The 21,243-nt window shown below is 38.6% G+C and overlaps 1 protein-coding gene and 1 long non-coding RNA gene across 3 annotated transcripts in view; one reads left to right on the forward strand and one right to left on the reverse strand.

The window, feature by feature from the left end:
* Window positions 1-538: 538 nt before the first annotated feature.
* The window catches only part of CCDC39 (coiled-coil domain 39 molecular ruler complex subunit), a 31,740-nt gene continuing 11,035 nt past the window's right edge, over window positions 539-21,243 (forward strand). Inside the window, exons 1-13 of one of the 2 annotated variants that reach the window (XM_075068372.1) lie at window positions 539-748; window positions 2,128-2,247; window positions 4,865-5,011; window positions 5,846-6,004; window positions 6,936-7,028; window positions 7,122-7,250; window positions 9,237-9,428; window positions 11,617-11,720; window positions 12,175-12,307; window positions 15,145-15,339; window positions 16,057-16,221; window positions 17,997-18,134; window positions 19,398-19,609. In XM_075068372.1, coding sequence (XP_074924473.1) covers window positions 638-748; window positions 2,128-2,247; window positions 4,865-5,011; window positions 5,846-6,004; window positions 6,936-7,028; window positions 7,122-7,250; window positions 9,237-9,428; window positions 11,617-11,720; window positions 12,175-12,307; window positions 15,145-15,339; window positions 16,057-16,221; window positions 17,997-18,134; window positions 19,398-19,609 — 1,898 coding nt within the window. In that variant the 5' untranslated portion in view covers window positions 539-637. The remainder of the gene's footprint in view (window positions 749-2,127; window positions 2,248-4,864; window positions 5,012-5,845; window positions 6,005-6,935; window positions 7,029-7,121; window positions 7,251-9,236; window positions 9,429-11,616; window positions 11,721-12,174; window positions 12,308-15,144; window positions 15,340-16,056; window positions 16,222-17,996; window positions 18,135-19,397; window positions 19,610-21,243) is intronic. The other variant, XM_032783856.2, reaches the window with a different exon arrangement.
* On the reverse strand, window positions 2,074-21,226 carry LOC116826848 (uncharacterized). Its single transcript, XR_004374156.2, has 5 exons — window positions 20,309-21,226; window positions 19,357-19,484; window positions 5,576-5,737; window positions 5,251-5,459; window positions 2,074-4,983 (listed from the first exon to the last, which is right to left on the reverse strand). It is a non-coding gene; the product is annotated as an uncharacterized LOC116826848 (long non-coding RNA).

The following is a 21,243-nucleotide window of genomic DNA, read 5'->3' on the forward strand; positions in this document are numbered from 1 at the left end:
CCTCTCCTACTGGGAGACAATGCACCACCAAATAACCAAGGCACTGGCTTGGGGGAGAGCAAAGACTGCAAATGAGGGACTAACTCTGACCCTCAAAGTGGGGGGAGCCATGAACCCCTCCGATTTTTTAGCAGAGGGGCACCTAACCGTCTCATTACGGGAGGCATCCCCCCAACTTTCCAGCATGAAACCCCCACTGTGTGAGAGTGTCGGGGGAACACAACCCCTACCATGCCTTTTGGGGAGGGCGCGGGGGGAAGGGGGGTCACAGGAGCCTTCCTGGCCCCAGGCGGAGGCAACAAATCCCTACCTCCTCAGCACGGGAGTCACGGCACCGCCTGCAACAGGGGGATAAGGCAGTGCCCGGGGCAAGGGGGTGGGGTGAATTGGGACCCGCGGCGCGGGCTTGGGGGCTGGGGTGATCGGAAGAAGGGGGCTGGAGGGAGCGGGGGGGAGGCGCGTGTGAAGAGGAGCTGGGGAGGGAGGGGGAAAGTGTGTGACCGGAAATCGGTTCCCTCCCGCCGCCGGCTTCCTGTTTGGGCCGTAACCAAGGGCTTCCCGTTGCTAGGGAGCTGCCGGCGGAGCCTGTGGCAGGGACCCGGAGCCGAGGGGGCTGCAGGGACCCCACTGCCCCAGCATGAGCAGTGGCGACACCGACTCCTCCGCCTCGGTCCTGGCCGAGCTGGACTGGGACGATGGGTTCGCCGTCCCCGTGGCCAACGCGGAGAACAAGGCGCTGGAAGAGCAAGTGAGTGGGGAGGCGGCAGCCCGACAGGGGGACACGAACCGCCCCCCGTCCCCGGCTCAGCAGCAGCGGGGCATGAACCCGAGCCCCGGCCGGAGGACCGAAGCCTGCCCGACTCGCCAGCGAGGGAGGGACACGGATCCCCCTCCCCTCCAGCGGGAGGGAGACGTGAATGGCCCCTGCCCCTTACGGGGGACGGGGCAGAATACCAACCCTTCCCCGCCCCCCGGGAAGTGGGGGGCATGAATCATCCCCTTGCCTCCTCACTGGGGTACGAACCCCTCCCCGGGTCCTAGGCTAGGGCCCCCATCAGCACCAGATGGGGGAAAAAAACAACCCAACACCCCACGTCGGGTTCCCTAGGGGAGAATCTATCCCAGGACAGAGACCCTCTCCCCAGCGCCTCATGTAGCTAATGCTACTCTTCAGTCTGTGTACTGACCCAATAGGCCAGCGTAGTGCTGTGCTAGTGGAGGCACCTGTTGATAGCTGAGCTATAAATCCCAAGGGCTACCCACAGGTAGAGCTCCCATGGCGTTTTTCACAAGAGGGGTAGGGTTAATGTGATGTCCTAGACAAACTCTTCATCCTTCCCCCCTTCTAGGCTGGTCCTGTGTTTGTCATCTTCACCTGTCCTTTACTGAGGTCCAGATACATGCAGGGGCATTCTTATAATCTCACAGTGTCCTATTAGTCTTCCTGCACAGATCTCCTTATCTCCCAGGACATGGGCTTGATTCACCATTACCCTCAACTTCATGCAGTTATTTACACCAGTGCACAGCAGGTGTAATGTGCTACAAAATTAGAAAAGTAAAGGTTTCACACCCACTTTGCACTATTTAAATTACTTGCACCTTGCATAGAGAAGGATGATGAGGCTCTTCTTTAATTTGTAAAATTAATACACACCTGTTATATACAATGACTATGGACAACAGCATGTGTAACTACATTCTGGCCCCTGGTAATTTCAGTTGGATGCGGTCTTCTTCGTTTCCTGCCTTAAACTGTTGTATAATATTGCTAAGCACTTATTGTTAAAACACTGGAAGATCCAATTGCAAGAGCAGAACCATACTTTGTATAATCAGTTACTTGGGATGCACTTGGATAAAAGATGCTACATAAATAAATGATGATAAACATAATTGCATGTCACATTGGGTTATCTTTTAAGGCATAAGTAGCATTAATTTTTAAACAGATTATTATTATCTGGACCAACTATATTTATTTTTCTTTCTTCATTTTCAAAGAAGTGAAGTATATTGTCTATATCTGTATGGTTTACATTATATAGTTTATATAATTTAAACAGGCAAGTATTGCTTGTTAAATGGTATAGCTTATTGAATATAGCAGATTTTGTTTGTTTACAGTTGCAAAAGTTGCAGAAAGAAAAGGCAAACTTAAAAAATCAGTTGACTGACTTTGAAGAGCGTATTGAGGCAATGACATCACATTTGAAAAACGTCAGACAGGAGTTCAACTTTACACAGGTAAATTTTGTAACTAGTAGATCCTCCTTATCCAGTTTAAAATTCTGTCTGATATTTTTCTCTAGTTTGTACTCATATCTATTTGTCTGAATACATTTTACTACTGATGAGAGACCTCCCAGCCTTATTACCTTCCAGTACTTGCCTAGCAAACAAATGAAGGCATGTCTCAAAAATATTATTTTATGGTACTTAAAAATGAATAAATAATAATTGTGCATAGAATGAAGTCTAGAGGGACAGATTTTGGGATAGTTTGGCAATGGGGACTTACAGAGGCAATAGATAGATAAGTCTGACCCAGGAAAAAAATAAAACTGTCTCAATCTGGAAAAAAAAATTGTAAAAAGAAAATGTTTGTATTGATTAGAAGACGGTTAATAGCCAAATGCTAATGGGGACTTAATTCTTGGACTTGAAAAGTGAAACGACGATAAGGCGAGAGAGAACTCTGCTTTGCACTCTGAGAGTCATATGTCTAGGACATATGGGCCCAAATTTTCAGATAAATGCATGTCCTCATACATCTAATCTAGGCATCTCAGCTGTTGTGACTACATGTGTTAGGAAGTGAGGCTATCTCTGAGTAGCTAGAACCCAAACCCTACAGGATTTTCTAGATCAATATTAACAGCTTCAGTTGCACTCGGACCAAAGTGGGATCCAGCGTATACCTTTGTATGAGATACCATTAATGATATAAACAAGTTGTTTTTCTAAAATGGTGCATAAATAAATGTTGTAACTTTCTATTGTTTAAAGCATGGGACTGGGACTCAGGAGACCAGAGGCCTGCCTCTGACCTCACTTAAACCACTATAAATTAGAAACAACTCCATTCAGATCAATGGAGTTACTGCTTTCACACCAGTATGAGGGCCACAGCTGGCCCTGTCAGCTGAGCTGGGCTCGGGCTGCAAAGCTGTAAAATTGCAGTGTAGATGTCCCAGCCCGAGATCTGGGACCCTCCACACTCACAGAATCCAAAAGCTCTTAACTCCAGCCTGAGCGTCTATGCTGCAATTTTCCAGAGCTGCAGCCCAAGCTCTGCAACCCCAGCTCAGCTGACATGGGACAGAGAGAGATATGTAATTGTAGTGTAAACTTGCCTTGACAGTTCAAAATCAGATTTCTGGACTTTGTTCCCTAATCTGGCACCAATTTGCTGTGTGATCTGGAGAAAGACATCACTCTTTAGTGCCTCCATTTCCCCATCTGTGAAAATGACTACTATTTAACCACTTTCTTAAAGCATTTGAAGAGCATCTGTGGAAAGTCACCAAATGCAGACTATATTTTATTGGGACCTCCTGATAGGCTTTTAGCAGCTTCATAACTTTATTTTGACTATATCAGTTCTTTAGAGTTCCATATGATGAAAAATATGACTAACCTCATAGAGTCTCCACAGAGATTTCACTTTGTCATCCACTGTGAAGGTTATTTATCATTCAGGAGGCAAAAATTAATTTTCTATTCCCTACTGCTGGAGAATCCCCTGGAGTTGCAGAGAGCCTGATTTGTTGGGTTTAGTGTGCAGGTGCGAGGTGATGTTGGTGGCTTGTGATATACTAGACTAGATGAGCTGGTGGTCCCTTCAGGCCTTAAACTCTACGACTAGTTATGTGGCTAAGAGTTAAGGCTCAAATTTTAAAATGATTAGTGGTTTAGGGTGCCTCTGTTTTTGGATACCCAACTTCACACACTTTAAAGGGGCCCAATTTTCAAAGGCAGGTGCTCAGAACTTTCTGAAAATGAACCCCTTTAAGGAGTCTCAGGCTAGACCCCCCGAAAATCACTAAATCAGCCTATGATTTCAAATGGATGTCTGATTAGAAACTCAGATAATGAATCTACTGATACAACCTATGTGAAAGGGCACTGAGAGGCTGATAGATGGCTTCCCTGCAGCTGAACAACCTCTTAGTTTTAATGTGCTAGATGCAAGTTTTAATTAGCAATCGAGATGAAGAACACCATGTGCTCCTTCTTCTGTAAGAGAAGGACTTCCAGTAGGTAAAAGATTGGGTATTGTATAGGGGAAAATATATTAAAGCAATTTGCTAGACAAAAGGAGGCACCCAGCTGGCATGTGGCAATATCTATGTCAGCTAATCCATCTCAGCTCAAAACAATAGAATACTCTTTGCTGCTTTACCTCCTGATTCAGACAGAAAGCTACATGATGATGGAGAGACTAGTTTGAATATGATTATCTGTACTGTTGTTTGGCTCTGAACTATAGAACAGTGAAATAATAGATTCTGAATCTTGTACGAAATGTTTTTGAATCACTTCGCTAGATAAGGAAGGCTAATCTGAGAACATTTGATACAGGTCATTGATTTTTTTATATTAATTCCATATCTAAAAGTCCAAACACCAGTATGTGGAGTTGCTCTGAATTTACACCAATGCAAATCAGACTCTGAATTTCAAAAGCCTCCATAGGCATTTTTATTTTAGTTCTGTAAAATCCCTAGATGTAAATTTCATCATTTTATATCAGTGTTACCTTTAGTAGAGTTCTGATTTTGGTAAAATAATTAAAATAATATTGGGTGTTATATGCCAGTTAACGATTCCATGCAAAATAATGAACTATATTATTCTATAGTCTCTTCACAGAGCCAGAGAGAATGAAATTGAAACCGAAGAGCACTTTAAAGCCCTTGCTGAGAGAGAGCTTGGACGACTCAAAAAAGAGATTCAACGGCTGGAAAATGAGATGGTTTCCTTAAGAGAAAAGAAAAATAGTCAAGAAGTAAGATTCAGGAATATTGTAATATGTAACCTATTCTGTTTATCACTGTTCTTGCAATGAGAAGTGTTTTTGCCTTAGACAAATGAAGTCATAAGGCAACAATTTTAACAAGAGTACTTGTTGATGGAGCACTAATGCCTGTGACATCCCACAAATATTTATGACCCAGTCCTTCAGCCCTTGCTCAGGAACATGTTAAGAGTTTTGTGTTAGTAAGAACTGGAGGACCAATTGCTTACTATGTCTTTTCTTTTTTTCAAGCCATTAGGCTAACTTTTATTCCTTCAGGTTGGCTTTCTTCCTTTTTGTTGACTCCCTATGGTGCTCAAAGTGGCCAGATCCTCCTCCTGGCTGTACCAGGCCAGGTTCTGCCATTCCCTGTCATGTTGGGAAGTCCTGTCTCAGTCAATTGGCACCACTCATGGAGTAAGAGTATCCCAATTTGGCTCTGGGTTGGGGGAGGGACGGTAAACTGCGTTAAATGATTAGTTGGATCAGTTTCTCACCAAGCGTGTATTAACTCCAGATAACAGAATGGGCATCTTGTGCCAAAGGTTCACTCACCTCAGTTTAAGACAATTTTGCTTTTTTAGGTTTGTAGAAACTTAATTGCCTTGGTTCTTCTTAATGCCAGGACCATATACTGGCATTATTCAAATTGAAGACATATGCCATAGAAAAAGACTCATCCACTCAACAGTCTGGTCTTCAGACACCACTAAATTCCTAAGACTAGAATAAATGTCCATATTCACTTGCATTATCTGTTTTGATTTTGTGCTTCGAAAGATAATACATAACTTTTAAAATTTAATTTCTCTCAAACTTTTCTAGAATAATATATTCAAAGCCACTCAGAAGCTGGAAGCCTTAAAATGCCAGATGAACTGGGATCAGCAAGCTCTGGAGGCCTGGTTAGAGGAATCAACTCATAAAGACAATGATGCAGTCACAATCCAGAAGTATGCTCAACAGGATGATGGGAAATTAAGAGTATGTAGATATACCATTTTTTAAAAAAATTCATTGTAATATGTATATTTTCAACAGGAAAATAAGGCCACTTTTAGCATCTAAAGATTTTGTCATGTCATCAAATTAGGTAGACTGAGACAGAGAGGCAAGACATTTTGTTCAACAGCACTTTTAATCTGTGATTGTTTTCCATTTAGCACACCAATAAAATTTCATTTAAATTCTTTTTTAAAGTTTATGTAGGTGACTTTTTTATAAAGGGTTAAAATGCACAATTTAGTACTTATTAGAATTTGTTTGTTCTGCTGGATAAGGCTGAATGAAGTTTAGCCTGAAATACATAAATATTTAATTATGGTCAGTAGTCACTGTGGATAAAATTTTAAACAGAACTTCATGTTGAATTCGATAGGGAGTTCATCCTAAAAATCTCTGACATATGACTCTCTGAAAATATGAGTGCAAGTAATTTACATGTTCCTGTTTAAACCAGAACTGAACTGCTTAATATCAGTGAGGATAAAGTAAGGCTATTTGAATAAAATTGATTAGATTTAATATCGGTCTTTCATTTCTCTAAAGTAGACTCATCAAGCAACTACTTCAAAATTCATAGATGGTTCTCAGGTAGCTTATCACTTAGGAAGAAAGTAAGTGTTCTTTGCACTGTTCAAATTAAAGCTAATTTTACAACCATTTGTATTGAATGAACAGACAGCTCAGATACCATAGCTTACCCAAATAGTCCCATTGATGTTAAAGGGACTATTTCTATGAGTAGGGGCTGCTTGCATTAGCAAAAGTTTACAAGATTGGTCCCTTAACTTTTTGTGCATTTCAAACACACGACATAGATGATGTCTCATTAACTCCCAACTTAACTGTAGCAGAGCTTTGTATTTATTTATAATTAATTAACTATGTTAGTCCTTAAATCATTTCATTTCAGGTGCTGACCCAACAGGTAGAAAAGATGACTATGGAAGCTAATCAGAAACGCAAAATTCTTGACAATGAACTTACAGAAACCATAAGTGCTCAGGTTTGTGTATGAAGTAGATGAAGATTATTCTCCATATTTGAAGTACTTCTTAAAATTAGAAACCATTGCTAATTGGGCTTCACTTCTTTACAGATAGAGCTGGATAAAGCAGCTGAAGATTTTCGCAGGGTTCACCATGAAAGGCAAGAGCTCATCAGACAGTGGGAAAGTACAATAGAGCAGATGCAGAAAAGAGATCAAGAAATAGATCGCTGTGCTTTGGTAAACCATGTATTCAGAGTTTGCTTTATATAAATAGTGGGCCTAACCTTGAACCAATAATGAGAACTGTGCTATTGTCTCAAGTAGAAGAACATTAAAAACATAATGGGCCATATCATATTCCTTTCCGCATTGCTCCGCTTTCCATTTCACTCAACTGTTTCAAGCTTAAGATATATTACAGAAGATTACCTATACAGTTGCACTGCATTGCATCGCATCATTTTGATAAATTATTCTTAGTTTTAAAGTGGTGTCTGTTAAGTTAAGTAAAGACCCTCTCAACTTAAGTGATACTCTTCTGCACTACCAGACAGGAATCTCAGGTTTAATTTTCAGTTCCAGTCTCACATTCCCTCTTCTATCAGGAGCTGGTGCACCTTGCAACTTCTGATAATGATCCCTCTGTTTTGTCTTAACAGCACTAAGAGCAGGTAGACTTCTACCCTTTCCTCTTAGGAAAAGATAATGGTCTGCAAAGGGTTGGGGGGGGGGGGGGGGTTGCAGGTCTGGGACATGATTCAAAGGGAAAATAGGTGAATTAATTTTTAGATTTCTGACAGATAAGATTTCTGCCCTCATGTGCATAAATGGCCCCTATAAAGGTCAGTTGGAGTTAGTGCTTATCTAAGGTCAGAATTTAGCCCAAATACTTGCTACAAACATGAATCAACAGTAGCATTTTTTACAAAGCCTTTCAAAGTGTTGTTTTGATTACATTTTACAAGTTAATCCTTGCTTCTATTTGTCACCTTTCTCGGTGTCTTAGAGCCTCAAGGTTTATGTTTCTGTGCTAGAAAAAAAAGTTATAATGGAAAGGGGTTAAATAATGCACATTCTGCTTTATTTTATATGTACAGAATTTGAAATTTGTGCAGAAATGAACATGTGTATCAAAGTGGAATTTTTATAAAGTTTCAGAAGCCTCATATGATAGTTTCAGATTTTGGAAAAAGTGTCGTATGTCTGAAAGAAGACTCTGTACAAAATCTTAGCTTTTACTAGTATGAAATTGCCCTGAAAAACAGGGGAATTTCAGCTTTCCATGTTGTTCACATCTGGGTTAGGGAGCTCAGTGGGAAAAAGTGTTTTGAATTTATTCTTACTATATTAACAGTAAACAATATAATAAAGAGAGAGAAAAATCAGAAGGAATCATTTAGAATGTGAGTTAATGTAGAAACTTAGCTGGAATAACTTGAGCTCTTTAGTACTGTAGGCCACATAATTGCTAGTGTCCAGATTCTGCTACCTTTTCTCACATACTCTGCAATTAGTCCTGTTGATTTATTTTTTTGTGATTAAAATAAGCAGTTATGATCCTTAATATAGGGACCAAATCAGCTAAGAGAGATGGTGCCATTTTCTCGCCATCACTTTTCAAAGAACAGGAAATTAATTCTTGTACACTATTGTTTCACCAATATCTAAGTTCTTGCTAAGCCTTTTTACTTATTCTTTAAGAATAACAAAATCCACCATTTCCTAAAATCCGCAGTGCTAAAACCCTCACACACACCTTGGTCATCGTTTGTCATGGCTATTAATTATTACTGTTATTGTAACCTCCTCTGTGCCCTCTCCCCTGTTCCGGTCTATTCAAATGCTCTTTATGCCCGTGGCCTCTTCCTTTCCTGTCACTCTGAGCATGTCACTGTTCTATGTAAGTTTGTATGTACAGTGCCATATTAGTGATTTTTAATACCGAGAGAGATAACTGGAATAGAAGTTGGCTATCCAAAATATTTGCAGTATTTTATGTTGCTATATATGAGTTCTGTGAGTCACATATCAAAGGTAATTATTTCATGGTGGTGCAATACTTAGGTTGCCACATACTATTGCATTAAAGTATATTTTGATTTGTTTCTTTTTACTATTAATCATTTTTAAGGTAAAGCAATAGCCAAAAACAAAGAGTAACACTCTTAGAGCAATGCTTGTTGCATTATTTAAAACACTTCAAATGTTTGTTTATTCTGCTAGTTATTAGCCCAGGTAAGACAGGAGATCCGAAAGAAAGAAGATGTGATTAAAGAGAAGATTCGCTTTTTGGCAAACGAGACCGGGAACAACGTGGAGTATGAAAAGAGAATTTCTGTTGCTGACCGGCAAGCTGCCAAACTCAGATTAGATTACCAAAACCAAGATGCTTATAGAGTTCAACTCCAGGATGAGGTAATAGCGACTAAATGCTTCAGGCAAAAGTAAAAAATAAAAAAACCCTAACTTTTAATTAATGAAATGAATGTGACAACAAAAATGCAGAAATATATGGTGAACTCTTTCATTTTCTGGTACAACCTTTATGTTGTAACAAAATGTCTGCAATTGCCAATGCAGTGCTGGGCATTGGGATTTGAATCCTGAGCTTGGTCTTTGGGTGGTAATGCTGCAGAGGAGGAAGCATTTAGCCACTGAGAAAAGGAGTGTCTTGTATTACTTTGTTGCCTTGCAATGGCAGGCTGAATTGTTTCCCTTAAACCGTATCCAGCCTCTGACAGTGACTACTAGGTGCTTCAGAGGAAGGTATAATAAGAACATAAGGATGGCCAAACTGGGTCAGGCCAAACTGGGTCAGACTGACCATAAGAATGGCCAAACTGGGTCCATCCAGCCCAATATCCTGTCTACCGACAGTGACCAATGACAGGTGTCCCAGAGGGAGTGAACCTAACAGGTGATGATCAAGTGATCTCTCTCCTGCCATCCATCTCCACACTCGACAAACAGAGGCTAGGGACACCATTCCTTACCCATCCTGGCTAACAAGCATTAATTGACTTAACCTCCATGAATTTATCTAGTTCTCTTTTAAACCCTATTATAGTCCTAGCCTTCACAACCTGCTCAGGCAAGGAGTTCCACAGGTTGACTGGGGGCTGTGTGAAGAAGAACTTTCTTTTNGACCCATTCCAAACCCCTAATCATTTTAGTTGCCCTTCTCTGAACCTTTTCTAATGCCAGTATTTCTTTTTTGAGATGAGGAGACCACATCTGTATGCAGTATTCAAGATGTGACCATACCGTGGATTTACATAATGGCAATAAGATATTCTCCATCTTATTCTCTATCCCTTTTTTAATGATTTCTAACATCCTGTTTGCTTTTTTGACTGCCGCTGCACACTGCGTGGACATCTTCAGAGAACTACCCACGATGACTCCAAGATCTCTTTCCTGATTAGTTGTAGCTAAATTAGCCCCCCTCATATTGTATGTATAGTTAGGGTTATTTTTCCCAATGTGCATTACTTTACATTTAGCCACATTAAATTTAATTTGCCATTTTGTTGCCCAATCACTTAGTTTTTCCCCATCTTTACCACACATATTATGCATCTAATTTTGTAGTACTGTAACGTGATGGGGAAAAAAAATTCTTCACTTCTCCAGATGATCACGTTATGCTCTGAAGAATGAGGGCTGACAGCCCTTGTAATTTTGTCCTAATTAAAATAACTATAGAGACTATTCATTTTCATAAAGCTACCCAATAAAGAGGCAATATGGGGTATTGGGTTGGTTGGTACATCTGTAAAAATGGGAATAATACCTTCATCCCTCCTTCTAAGGTGTATTTTGAGGATTAAATAGCTAATATTTGTAAAGACGCTGGAATGTATAAAATGCTAAGTATTATTCCCTTGTTGAACTATTTACTTCAATTATATCTTGCTGAAAAAAGTACCACAGATTAATTTTGTGTGGCATAAAAATATTTCCCTTTATACATCTTAAAACTTGTTTAATTTTTATGAAGTGTCTGTGTAGCCTCGTACCTCACAATCCTCCCTCAGCTTAACCAAAATAATGTTGTGCAATCAGCAAAGTTTGGGCCAGCACTGTCATTGGATTCACACCATTGCCAGTGCCCATATGGAGCCTCACTGAAGTCATCGGGACTCCACATAAACACAAGGGTTTGCTCACACAGATGCAGTTCCAGGATCTGGTCCCATTCTTTCTTCTTGATAATTAATTAATTTAAAATGCATAGGGTCAGATTCTCACCTGGTGTACATCAGTCTGATTTCATGGGTTTTGCCAATTTACACAAATTGAGAATCAGAACCGTTTTTTTTTTTTTCATTTAGAAAAAACACTTTTAAACTATCTAGAATAATCTTTGCATTGTACAAATACAGGTTTGTTAGCAACACTAGGAAATCTTTTGACATTTTTGATGGGGCACTGGTGGCAATATTTATATACTTACAAGAGAAAGTATTATCCAGTTTCTAGTGTTGGTAATGCTTAACAGTAAGTGAGATTTCTGAAAATTAATTGTTTATAAATGTACTAAAATGTTCCACACTACAAAACAGAGTAAATGATCCCTTTTGCTTATTTATTTAATTAATAGCTGGATACTTTAAAAGCCACTGTGGACAGAACTGCTTCTGATTTAGAATCTCTGAGAACAGAAATGGCCAATCTCAAGAAAGAAATCCAGGAAAAACATGTCAGGTAAGAAAGATAAACTTTTAGAAAAAGTTTATAACATTCTGTAACAATCAGATCTTTGATCAAGTTATTCATACCTTAAAAAATATTGGATACTTAAGTAGTCAGCTAGCAGGCTATTTTGTGACACAGCTAGACTGTCCTTAGTACTGTTTGGACAAAATAGCCTTGAAATACTCCCTGTGAGTATTTCATCTCAGTGGAAGGGGAAAAAAAATCTGTGTGGGCCCTGGTTGTCATCTTATTTTTTATTTAATTTATGAAATTGTGGTAACAGACAGTGTCCATAACAGTTGTCTGAGATGGACCTAAGGACTCTACACAGTTACATGCCTTTAGATGAATATAATGAATTATTTTATTAGATTTACTTCTCAATCAACTGCTCTAAACAGCTTTAGCAGTGTTTTGTGTGTACCCTTCATTTTAACCTATTGTGCCTTGTAACTTTGTGCAGGCTAAGCCATGTTAAAGACCAGAATGTGAATCTTTCAAATAAACTAAAGTTTGTGACTGAGAAGACATTGAGTTTAGAAGAAAAAGCTTTCAGGATGGAAGAAATACTAAAAGAAGAGGAGAAAATTGTTAAAGTAAAACCTTTTTGACAATATCTGCCACTGAAGATTAATGTAGACTTTACAGTTTGTATTTGTGACAAGCATTTATGTATGGATTAAAATGGAATTTATTTATTAATTAATATGGCCTGCATCCATTCCCCCTCAAACATTAAAGTGCACAGGATTCAGTTGGATCAGTACTTGGATAGGAGATCCCTAGGGAAAGTCTTGATGCTGTGCATAGTGGTATATGGATTTGGTAGGTAGTATTCTTCCCTCTGAATTGGTACTGAATCAAGGCATGGTATTGAGGGGGCACTGTCAAGTGGAACTGGCATCTTTCAGATGAGATGTAACGTAGATCTTGACCACTTGTGGTTATTAAACATCCGATTGAATTTCTAGACAAAGGTCATTGAAACCCAGATTTGTGGCTAAATTTTAAGGAGCTATAACTAGAAATGGACAGAGAATATTAATTCCATTTCACAGAGGATTTTAAGATTTTGAAATCTGATTTTGTTCTGAGTCAGAATGAAAACCAAAAAATTCACATTTCTACACAAAGTGGAATTACCATTCTCTAGCCACATCTACTGGGAGCCAGGGATTCTGGAAGCTTGGGCTGCTGAGGAACTGTGAGCCTGGATACTCTGGGAGTCTAGGATTTCAGGTCTTTGGATCCCCATCAGCCTGGCAGATGAGCTTTCCTATACTTTATTTTAAAAATAAATAAATAAAACACCAAACTCCCTGTTTCCCAATTTGTTAATAATTCTTTATAAATATACTTAGCCTCTGACAGATCTGATATGAACCTTTGACATTTTGCTTGATGATAGGGTATTGGATGCTCTAAAGTTGTAAGATGACCTCATTACACAAGTGTCAGAACAGGTGTTCTCAAACAAGTGACAACAAAAACTACAGTCATGCACACCATCACATACCGTATTTTGTTTCTGCCACGTATTTTTCCCAAACCCTGTCTTATTTTTCAATCAATATCTATGTGAAATGCTGCTCTCATGGTAGGATTTGGGACTTATTTCATAAACTTCGCTGTTGTGTTAAAGTTAATATGTACATTAAATTGCACTTTGAATATTAATACACAGTTTAGAGAAAATGAGCCTTAGCTATATACATAGATTTTAAAAAATAGGGTTTGCTATTAAAAAAAGATATTAAATACTGCAGAAAATCTGAAAACTAGCTGGAATTATATAATATTTCTGTAAATTGAAAACTGCATTTGCTGCCTCGTAAATCTGTTACTAGGGTGGCTAAGCCATTAGCGGGGTTTCTTTACTTTCATATGTGGTGAATAACCCAAGCCGACACTGAGCTTGGCAGCTCTACAGCCTCAGGGTAATATTTTAAATAAGATGAACTGTTCTTGAACAATGTCTGTAATGTATTAGTCAGAAGCATGCTTTCCATCAACATTAGGCATGCATGTCTATTTGCCACATCTATTAATTTACTGTGAAAAGATATTTACAGAGAACAATACAGACAAAATCCCATTCGTTGATTGTGCTTCAGTTTCCTGATGTCTCCTGGACTCTGCAGCAAAGCAGTGTTGTGGGGACTGATTCTTATCTAATGCCCATATCTATTTTGGGGGACCTCTTTTTAAAAGAAAGAAAATGTTTTTTAAATACATTAAAAATACAAAAACTGCTTAAGACCTTAATGACTAAGTCCCAAATTCTGATCCTATTTGAGTTGACAGTTTTGCTATTGTTTTTATTAGTTCAAAAAAATTGTCCGTAACTGGAGACAGAGGTGGTCATAGAAATTAAAAATAAATACCTATTAAAAACATTTTAAAAAATAATTTCCTCTCTTAGGGTCTGATCCAAAAGCCATTTCCCATTGACTTTAATAGGCTTTGGATCAAGTCCATACTTGTCCCCAACTTCCTGAGTTCAAGTTTCCATAATTCTCCTTCAACACTTATTCCAAAAATAAACCTTTCCCTTTCAACCCATCTGCCTTCAAGTCATCTCTCAATGTTGTTAACAACAGTGGGAGAAAAGCAAAACGTTGAATTCAGGTCTTAGAAAGTAGAAATCCTTTGTTTTGTTTTGTTTTTTTTAACAGTTAAGCATATTATTTTGTTACTGATTGAAAATCTTAAGAATTTTTGTACATATATATTTCTAATACATTTCAGGCCATATTAATGTTTTTGACCTGTCATTATTAGAGTTCAAGATTCTATCCCACTACAGTTGATGACATCTCTAACACCTGAAACAGAGCAAGGAGCTGAATTTCCTACATTGCTTCAGGTGCTAATGGTATCAACTGTAGCATAGAAACCTCATCTTAGGTCCTGGCAGGTAGGAAAAAATGAAGTGATTTTAAAATGTATGAATATATTTTAAAACAAAACTATATTATATACACATATTCTGCTATACATTTTGATTGTTAAACAATCTTGAAAAAACATATTGTAAGTCATTTGTAAGAAATCAGTACAAAAAAGCAACCCTATTTTACAGGTGTATACTGGAAGGCAATGAGGGGTAAGACTGGAAAGAGCCAAGAATTTATAGTTTGCTGAAATGGAGAAGAGACTAAAAGGGACAAAAGTCTCTCAAAAGTCCACTCCAGTACTTTTGAAAGGACCAAACTTTAAGGACACATTTTTATCCTCCAAAGTCAAAGACTTTTTAAACCAGCAAACAGTTTCTGAAACTTCTGATACTAAAACTTCATGCTTCCAATACCTCATATGTAGAATATTTTATATGTATCATTTTTTTCTATGAATGATAAAGACAAATGTGTGTTTCTGCAGGGCATTACTCAAAACTGATTTTTTGAGTGTTTAATGAGTAATTTGTCATCAGGAAAAAGAAACGCAAATGAACCAGTTGAAAGAACTGCATTTCAAGAAAATTCAGGAGTTACAGATACAGAGGGAGAAGGAGAAATCTATTATTGCAGAAATCGAGGGAACCCAAGCATCACTTAAAAACCTTAACAGTCGTTTACGCACACTTGAAGCAGACACCTTAAAGCAACAGGAAATCATGTATAATCAGGTAAAAGTATTAACAAGTCCTCCATTTCCTTTGTGATCGTTCAAACAAGCTATTCATATGTTAGCTTGGGTTTTTTCTCTCTTTAACTGCTTAGAAAATGCAGTTTCTGAAATGATCAGTGCTTGTGATGAGTTCTGCAGTTCCAGCTCCCCAGGTGTGTGAATGAAATTGAGTGTGTGTACATGAATTATTTTTTTGTATCTTCCGTTCTCCACTTTAATTTCCCAAATCAATTCTTCAATTTGACTCCTCTGAACTACTGATGCTTCATGGTAAATTTTCGAAGTGATACAAGAGAGGTACATGCCCAAATCCTGTTATTTGCTAATGGGATTTTTGTGCATATCTCCTATGCACTACTTTGAAAATTTGCCCCTTTATATCAATTTCCACTGGTAAGGCAAGATTGCAACACTGCTGTAAGCCTCCCTATAGCTCACTCCCTATCTGTGCAGTGTGTGCTTTGTTACACTTTTAAGCGATTACTTATGATCCATCAGCACACACCAGTCATTGGAGTATTTTGTTAATGTTTCACATTAAAATGAGAAGGCTCTAGGCCATATATTATTGTAAAATAACAATAGCTTAATTAGGCAACTGTCCTAAAGCCAAAATTTAGTTCCAACGTTTATATGCAATGATTTAGCATTATAGAAAGAGCAATAATTATTTATCTCAGTCTCTTAATTTATTTTTTAAATATAATTTTAACAGGATTTTTATATTCAGCAAGTGGAACGACGACTGTCACGGTTACAAGGGGATGTTAATACAGATGAAAGGCAAGTTCTGGAAGCAAAAGTTGCTGAACTTACAAAGACCTTAGAAGAAAAGAAAGATGCATATAATCTTTTACATGCCCAGCACAAGAAACTTCAGGTAACTTACTTACAATATCATCTTTGCTGATATAAATTTTAGAAATCCTAACAAATTAGTTTAGGGAGATTTCTTCTTTATTCATTAATCTGGTACTAGGATGTGTGAACTTCATGTAAATTACACACACAACCTCACATCACACTCCTCTGATGTACCTTGTGGGAAATGCATAGCTACTGGACGACTGAAGTTTCTTGCCATATTCTGGGCTAGATGGACTTTTTCGTCTGACCCAGCATGGCCGTTCTTATGGCATGAAGAAGGATTTTGGGTTGTGTTGAGCACAAACTTAACTTGCTTTAAATCTACTTTATTTTCAAGTAATCAAAGCTAAAAATGCAACTTTTCAAATTTTTCTTTACAATAAGGCATCAGTAAGAGACTATTATTCTATGATAATATTGAGTTCCACTGACACTAGCACTTATGTATTACAGTATAATTGCATTGTTTTTGTCCAATTAGGATTAAAGTTTTTAATTGTTTAAAGGGAAAAATGTTCAAGTTCACAGGCCCAAAGGTTGACCCAGTTCTTGTACAAGCAACTTTTTTTCTGTTTTTTAAAATGTTCATCTAGGACAGTGGCTCCCAAACCTGTTCCGCCACTTGTGCAGGGAAAGCCCCTGCCGGGCCAGGCCGGTTTGTTTACCAGCCACATCCCTGCCGCTTCCAGCAGCTCCCATTAGCCTGGAGCAGCGAACCGCGGCCACTGGGAGCCACGATTGGCCGAACCTGCGGATGCAGCAGGTAAACAAACCGGCCCGGCCCAGCCCGCCAGGGGCTTTCCCTGCACAAGCGGCGGAACAAGTTTGGGAACCACTGCTCTAGGAGATCTTATATATTACAAGTCACCCAATATGCATATGCAAGTTACTTTACTTGCAAGCACAGTTACAGTGAAATGTATAAATGCACCTAACTAGTTTCTACATCAGCCCATCATGAGTTTGACGCACCAATATTTGAGGTTTTTTGTGTATATATGTATAGCTTCTCCTCTCACCCCCAGGTTGCCCTCCAAATTTTGGCCTTTATTTTGTTTCTTTTTAAACAATTTTCAAACTATGAAGACTTGCTCCTCTAAGTAAGAAAAGTCTAATTTTAAGTGACGCATTGGAGCATATCATGAGTAGTTTATTAACAAGAAGCTTCAGAGATAACTTGATCGTGGTCTATAATACCTATATACGGAGAAGATATTTGATGCTTGGGGGCTCTTTAGTCTAGTAGACAAAGACACAATAATGTCTAATGGCTGGAAGTTGAAGTCATCGAAGTTAAAACTGAAAATAAGATGCACATTTTGAACAACTAGTGTAGTTAAACATTGAAATCTTTGTCCAAGGGATGTGGTAAATTCTCCATCACTTGGGAGTCTTACCCAAAATTGGATGTCTTTATAAAAGAAATGCTCTCTGTAGTTCAACCATAAATTGCTGGTTCAACCATAAATTCTATGGCCTCTGTTATGTAGGAGGAAAGACTGGATGATCATAATGGTCCCTCCTGACCTTAAGATCTATGACTGCATGAATATGAAGGTTGTGTATTGGTGTCATAAAAGGGTTGCTTGCACCCCGCCTAAAATATATTTCAGTGGCACCATGGAAAAGAACCCATTGTGCTAGGCACTGTACAGACCGTACAAAAATATAACAGAGAGCATCCCTGTCCAAAAGAGTTTTTATAATCTGTAATTTTAAATTAATTGCTAGTATTTGGTGTAATCTGTTTCCAGTGTAATGAACTGAAAGCTATTTATTTTCTAACAGAGTGATGTCCATTTTATCAAGAGAGCAATGGATAAGACAGGAGAAGAAATGACTGGTCTGATGATCAGAATAGATGAACTAAACCTTTTCAATGACAAATCAGATAAAGAGTTAAAAAAAGCCAAAGCTCTTAAGCAGGTATGATGATAGTTTGTGGCTTTTTTCTAATGGAAAGTATGAGGTTTTTAATTTTGTTTTGTTTTTTAAGAATAAACCACCTAAACACTCTTAATTAATAGTTGGGGTGTTCTTTTCTACTTTCTTTTGTGCAGGGTCATCTCCTCCCAGAGGGAAACCCTCTGGAGTTTCCTGGTCTTTCAGCCTCCCTGCAAGACCCAGATCTTTAAATGAAGGACAGTTTCATGGATATTGTCCCATTAGCTGATAGTGTCTGGGGAGGGTGTAGAGGAACTGTAGCCTCTTTTCACTTCAAGTTGTAGGGTGCCATTGAGAGTTCAGTTACCATTGATTAAGTCCCTTGCATTTATGAAGCAATATCCTTTTGGAGAATGGTTTGCTGCCGGAGGTGTATTACTGATGTTTCTTAAAGAAATCATTAATCTGAAAGTAGCATTAATTACGGATAGCATATCCGTGGAATTGGCAAGGGATAATGTTGTGAAGAGCAGATGAACCCTAACTGTTCCTTCTATCCAGTCTCCAAAGCCTTGTGGAGCCACAGCTCCAAGGTAACCCTAAAGAGGGACTTACATGGCGAGGGAAAAGGAGGAGCTAATACTCTTTGGCTAGCATGCCCCAAACCCACATGTTCACCCTCCAACTTTGAGACTGATGGGATGTTCTGGCTCACTAAATTTAAATATCACATAACAACAAATAGGATGCACCAAGTACACATAATAATTGGTTTCCCTTCCACTTTCATGCTTTTTGCAAAATTTTTTTGTTTTGCTTATGTTCTAAAGTCTGAAACTAAGACTTTTTTTGTGTTTGCTTTTTCTTCCTCCCAACAAGGCTTATCAGCACAACCTTGGGAGTATGAGTTTGGTAATGTGGGCTATCCACAGCTATCCATTTTGATTTCTTAATTAGAACCGATTTTTGTAAAAGTCCTATTCTTCCTTTTGCTGTGAGACACACGGAGAGTGCAAAAGCCCCTGAAGCACTTGAAAAGGTGCAGCGGGAGCTTTGCAACAAGCACTTCCCTATCCTTTTCCCTGTCCCCAAGAGAACTCTGGGTGGTGAAGGCTCTACTGAGACTACAGCGTAAGACAATAACCTAAGGCTCAGTTCTGGTTATTGTGATACAGAAATACTGATTAAAGAGTGCTTTACAGGAAACTGGAATTTCTAAAAATGTGTCAGTTTAAAAATAAATCCAATTGAAAAGCATACCTACCTTTTAATTTTGTACTATTTCTCTTTTTTGGTATTTGATAGGATTTGATGATTGAAGATAACCTCTTAAAATTGGAATTGAAACGTCTTCGAGATACACTGTACAACAAGGCAGAGCAAGTTCTCTCACTGGAAAAACGAAAGCTACAGTTAAATACAGCTATGGAAGAAAGAACTGAAGAAATTAAGGTTCACAAGGCAATGATTGAATCACAGATAAGATTTGTGGAGCAGGAACGGCAAAGTGTAAGGTAGTTACGTGTATTTTCAAAACATTACCTTCAATGTTCTTAACAGTAAATGGAAAATAAAAACACAATACATTAAGATGTTCTCCAAAATATCTGGGTGAACTGTGGTCAGTTTACAATTTTCCTCTCTTTAAACGTTTCAAAAATCAGCTAGTAGATTCCCTGTCTTTGAGTACAGCATTAATTAATTAATTTCTCGGCCATCATTTTTTAAATCACTTTTATATAGTGTGTCATGTGCGATCTAAAAGTGTTTACAAAGGGAGGTAAATATTTTCCTTATTTCCCAAACAGAAAGATTGAGAATTGTAAGTGACTTGCCCAAAGTCACACAGCTAGTCAGTAGAAGGGTTGGGAATAGAGCCCAAGTCTCTTGATGCCAGTCTCCTGCTTTAACCACTGGGAAAATATCTCTTTACTCTCTGCTATCCCCCATCCTAAGCTGAACAAGAAATCATCATTTATCCAATATGGAAATATGTCATCTGGTATTGTAAGGAATCTGTAATTCCATACCTACAGACATACAGAATCTCTTTAAGCTGGAGTGGTAGAGGTCTTGGCTTTTGAAGGCAAAGATCCTATGTCTGTCCCTCCACTGCTGCATTTGTTCAAGATAGCTGGTGACTACATTGTCTGTATATGTAGAGCTGGTTATAATAGCCAGTTAAAACAGCCAAGTCATTTTTTATGAGGACCTACTCATCAGGAATAAAGTAGCAGAGAAAACTCTGGTCTTCATTGGTGACCCAGTAAGTGAACAATTCTTACAAGCATTCTGAGAATCGCCATTAACAGTCCCTTGTAGTGGAGCGTTTAATCTCCTGTAGACCAGAAATGGTACACATATACCAGTTAGTTGATTACACTGTGGTAAACGGATATTAGAAAGTTACGAGAAAGCACAGACTTCTTTGTTGCCTTCATAATAAGAGAATTAATTCAAAATAGGTGTTATAATCTTTAGTTCTTACCTCCTAATATCGGTCTTGTAGTGAGTGGTTAAATCTAACTAGGAAGCTAGCAAACGCTCAACAGCTGAGTTGGCAGGGTTTTATTCACCCTTCTGCGAACCACACCCCACGCAATAGGAAATTAGAGTGATTTAGTGTGACTAAAGCTTAACTTCTCACCCAGAGCGCAGACTGTATGTTTTTCCTTTGACAATTACGCAGCTAATTAGTACTTGCCTGTAATTTGATTTGGGGTTGTTGCCTGCTGTTGCTTATTCTCATTTAGCAGTAGCAATATTAAGAAATGATCAGCAGGGGGCATCTTGTGCAGCTGTAGGACTTGAATGCCAAAGCTTTAAAATTTGGGGCTTGGGGGAGGTATATTAGAGAGCTTCCTGTGATGCGAGGGATCTGAAATTTGTCCATTTTAAGCAGTAGTATGAGAGAAGTTGTGGGGGTGGGAAGAGGACCAGATGTCTGGGGTTGGGGAGGACTGGGAATAAATAAGCCTACCTGACAGCAATAGCAGTACTGCTTTCATGGCTGGCCCCCTGTGTATGTTCAAACTACTGCGGTAGCAGCAAGTGCAGCTGCAATAGAAGAAATAGTCTATAAAATGGTACAAGACAGAAACATATATTTTCTTAAACATCTCAATCAATGTGTGTTCACTTTCTTCCATCA

Source organism: Chelonoidis abingdonii, chromosome 8 (genome assembly GCF_003597395.2).
Source record: "Chelonoidis abingdonii isolate Lonesome George chromosome 8, CheloAbing_2.0, whole genome shotgun sequence".
Lineage (NCBI taxonomy): Eukaryota > Metazoa > Chordata > Testudines > Testudinidae > Chelonoidis > Chelonoidis abingdonii.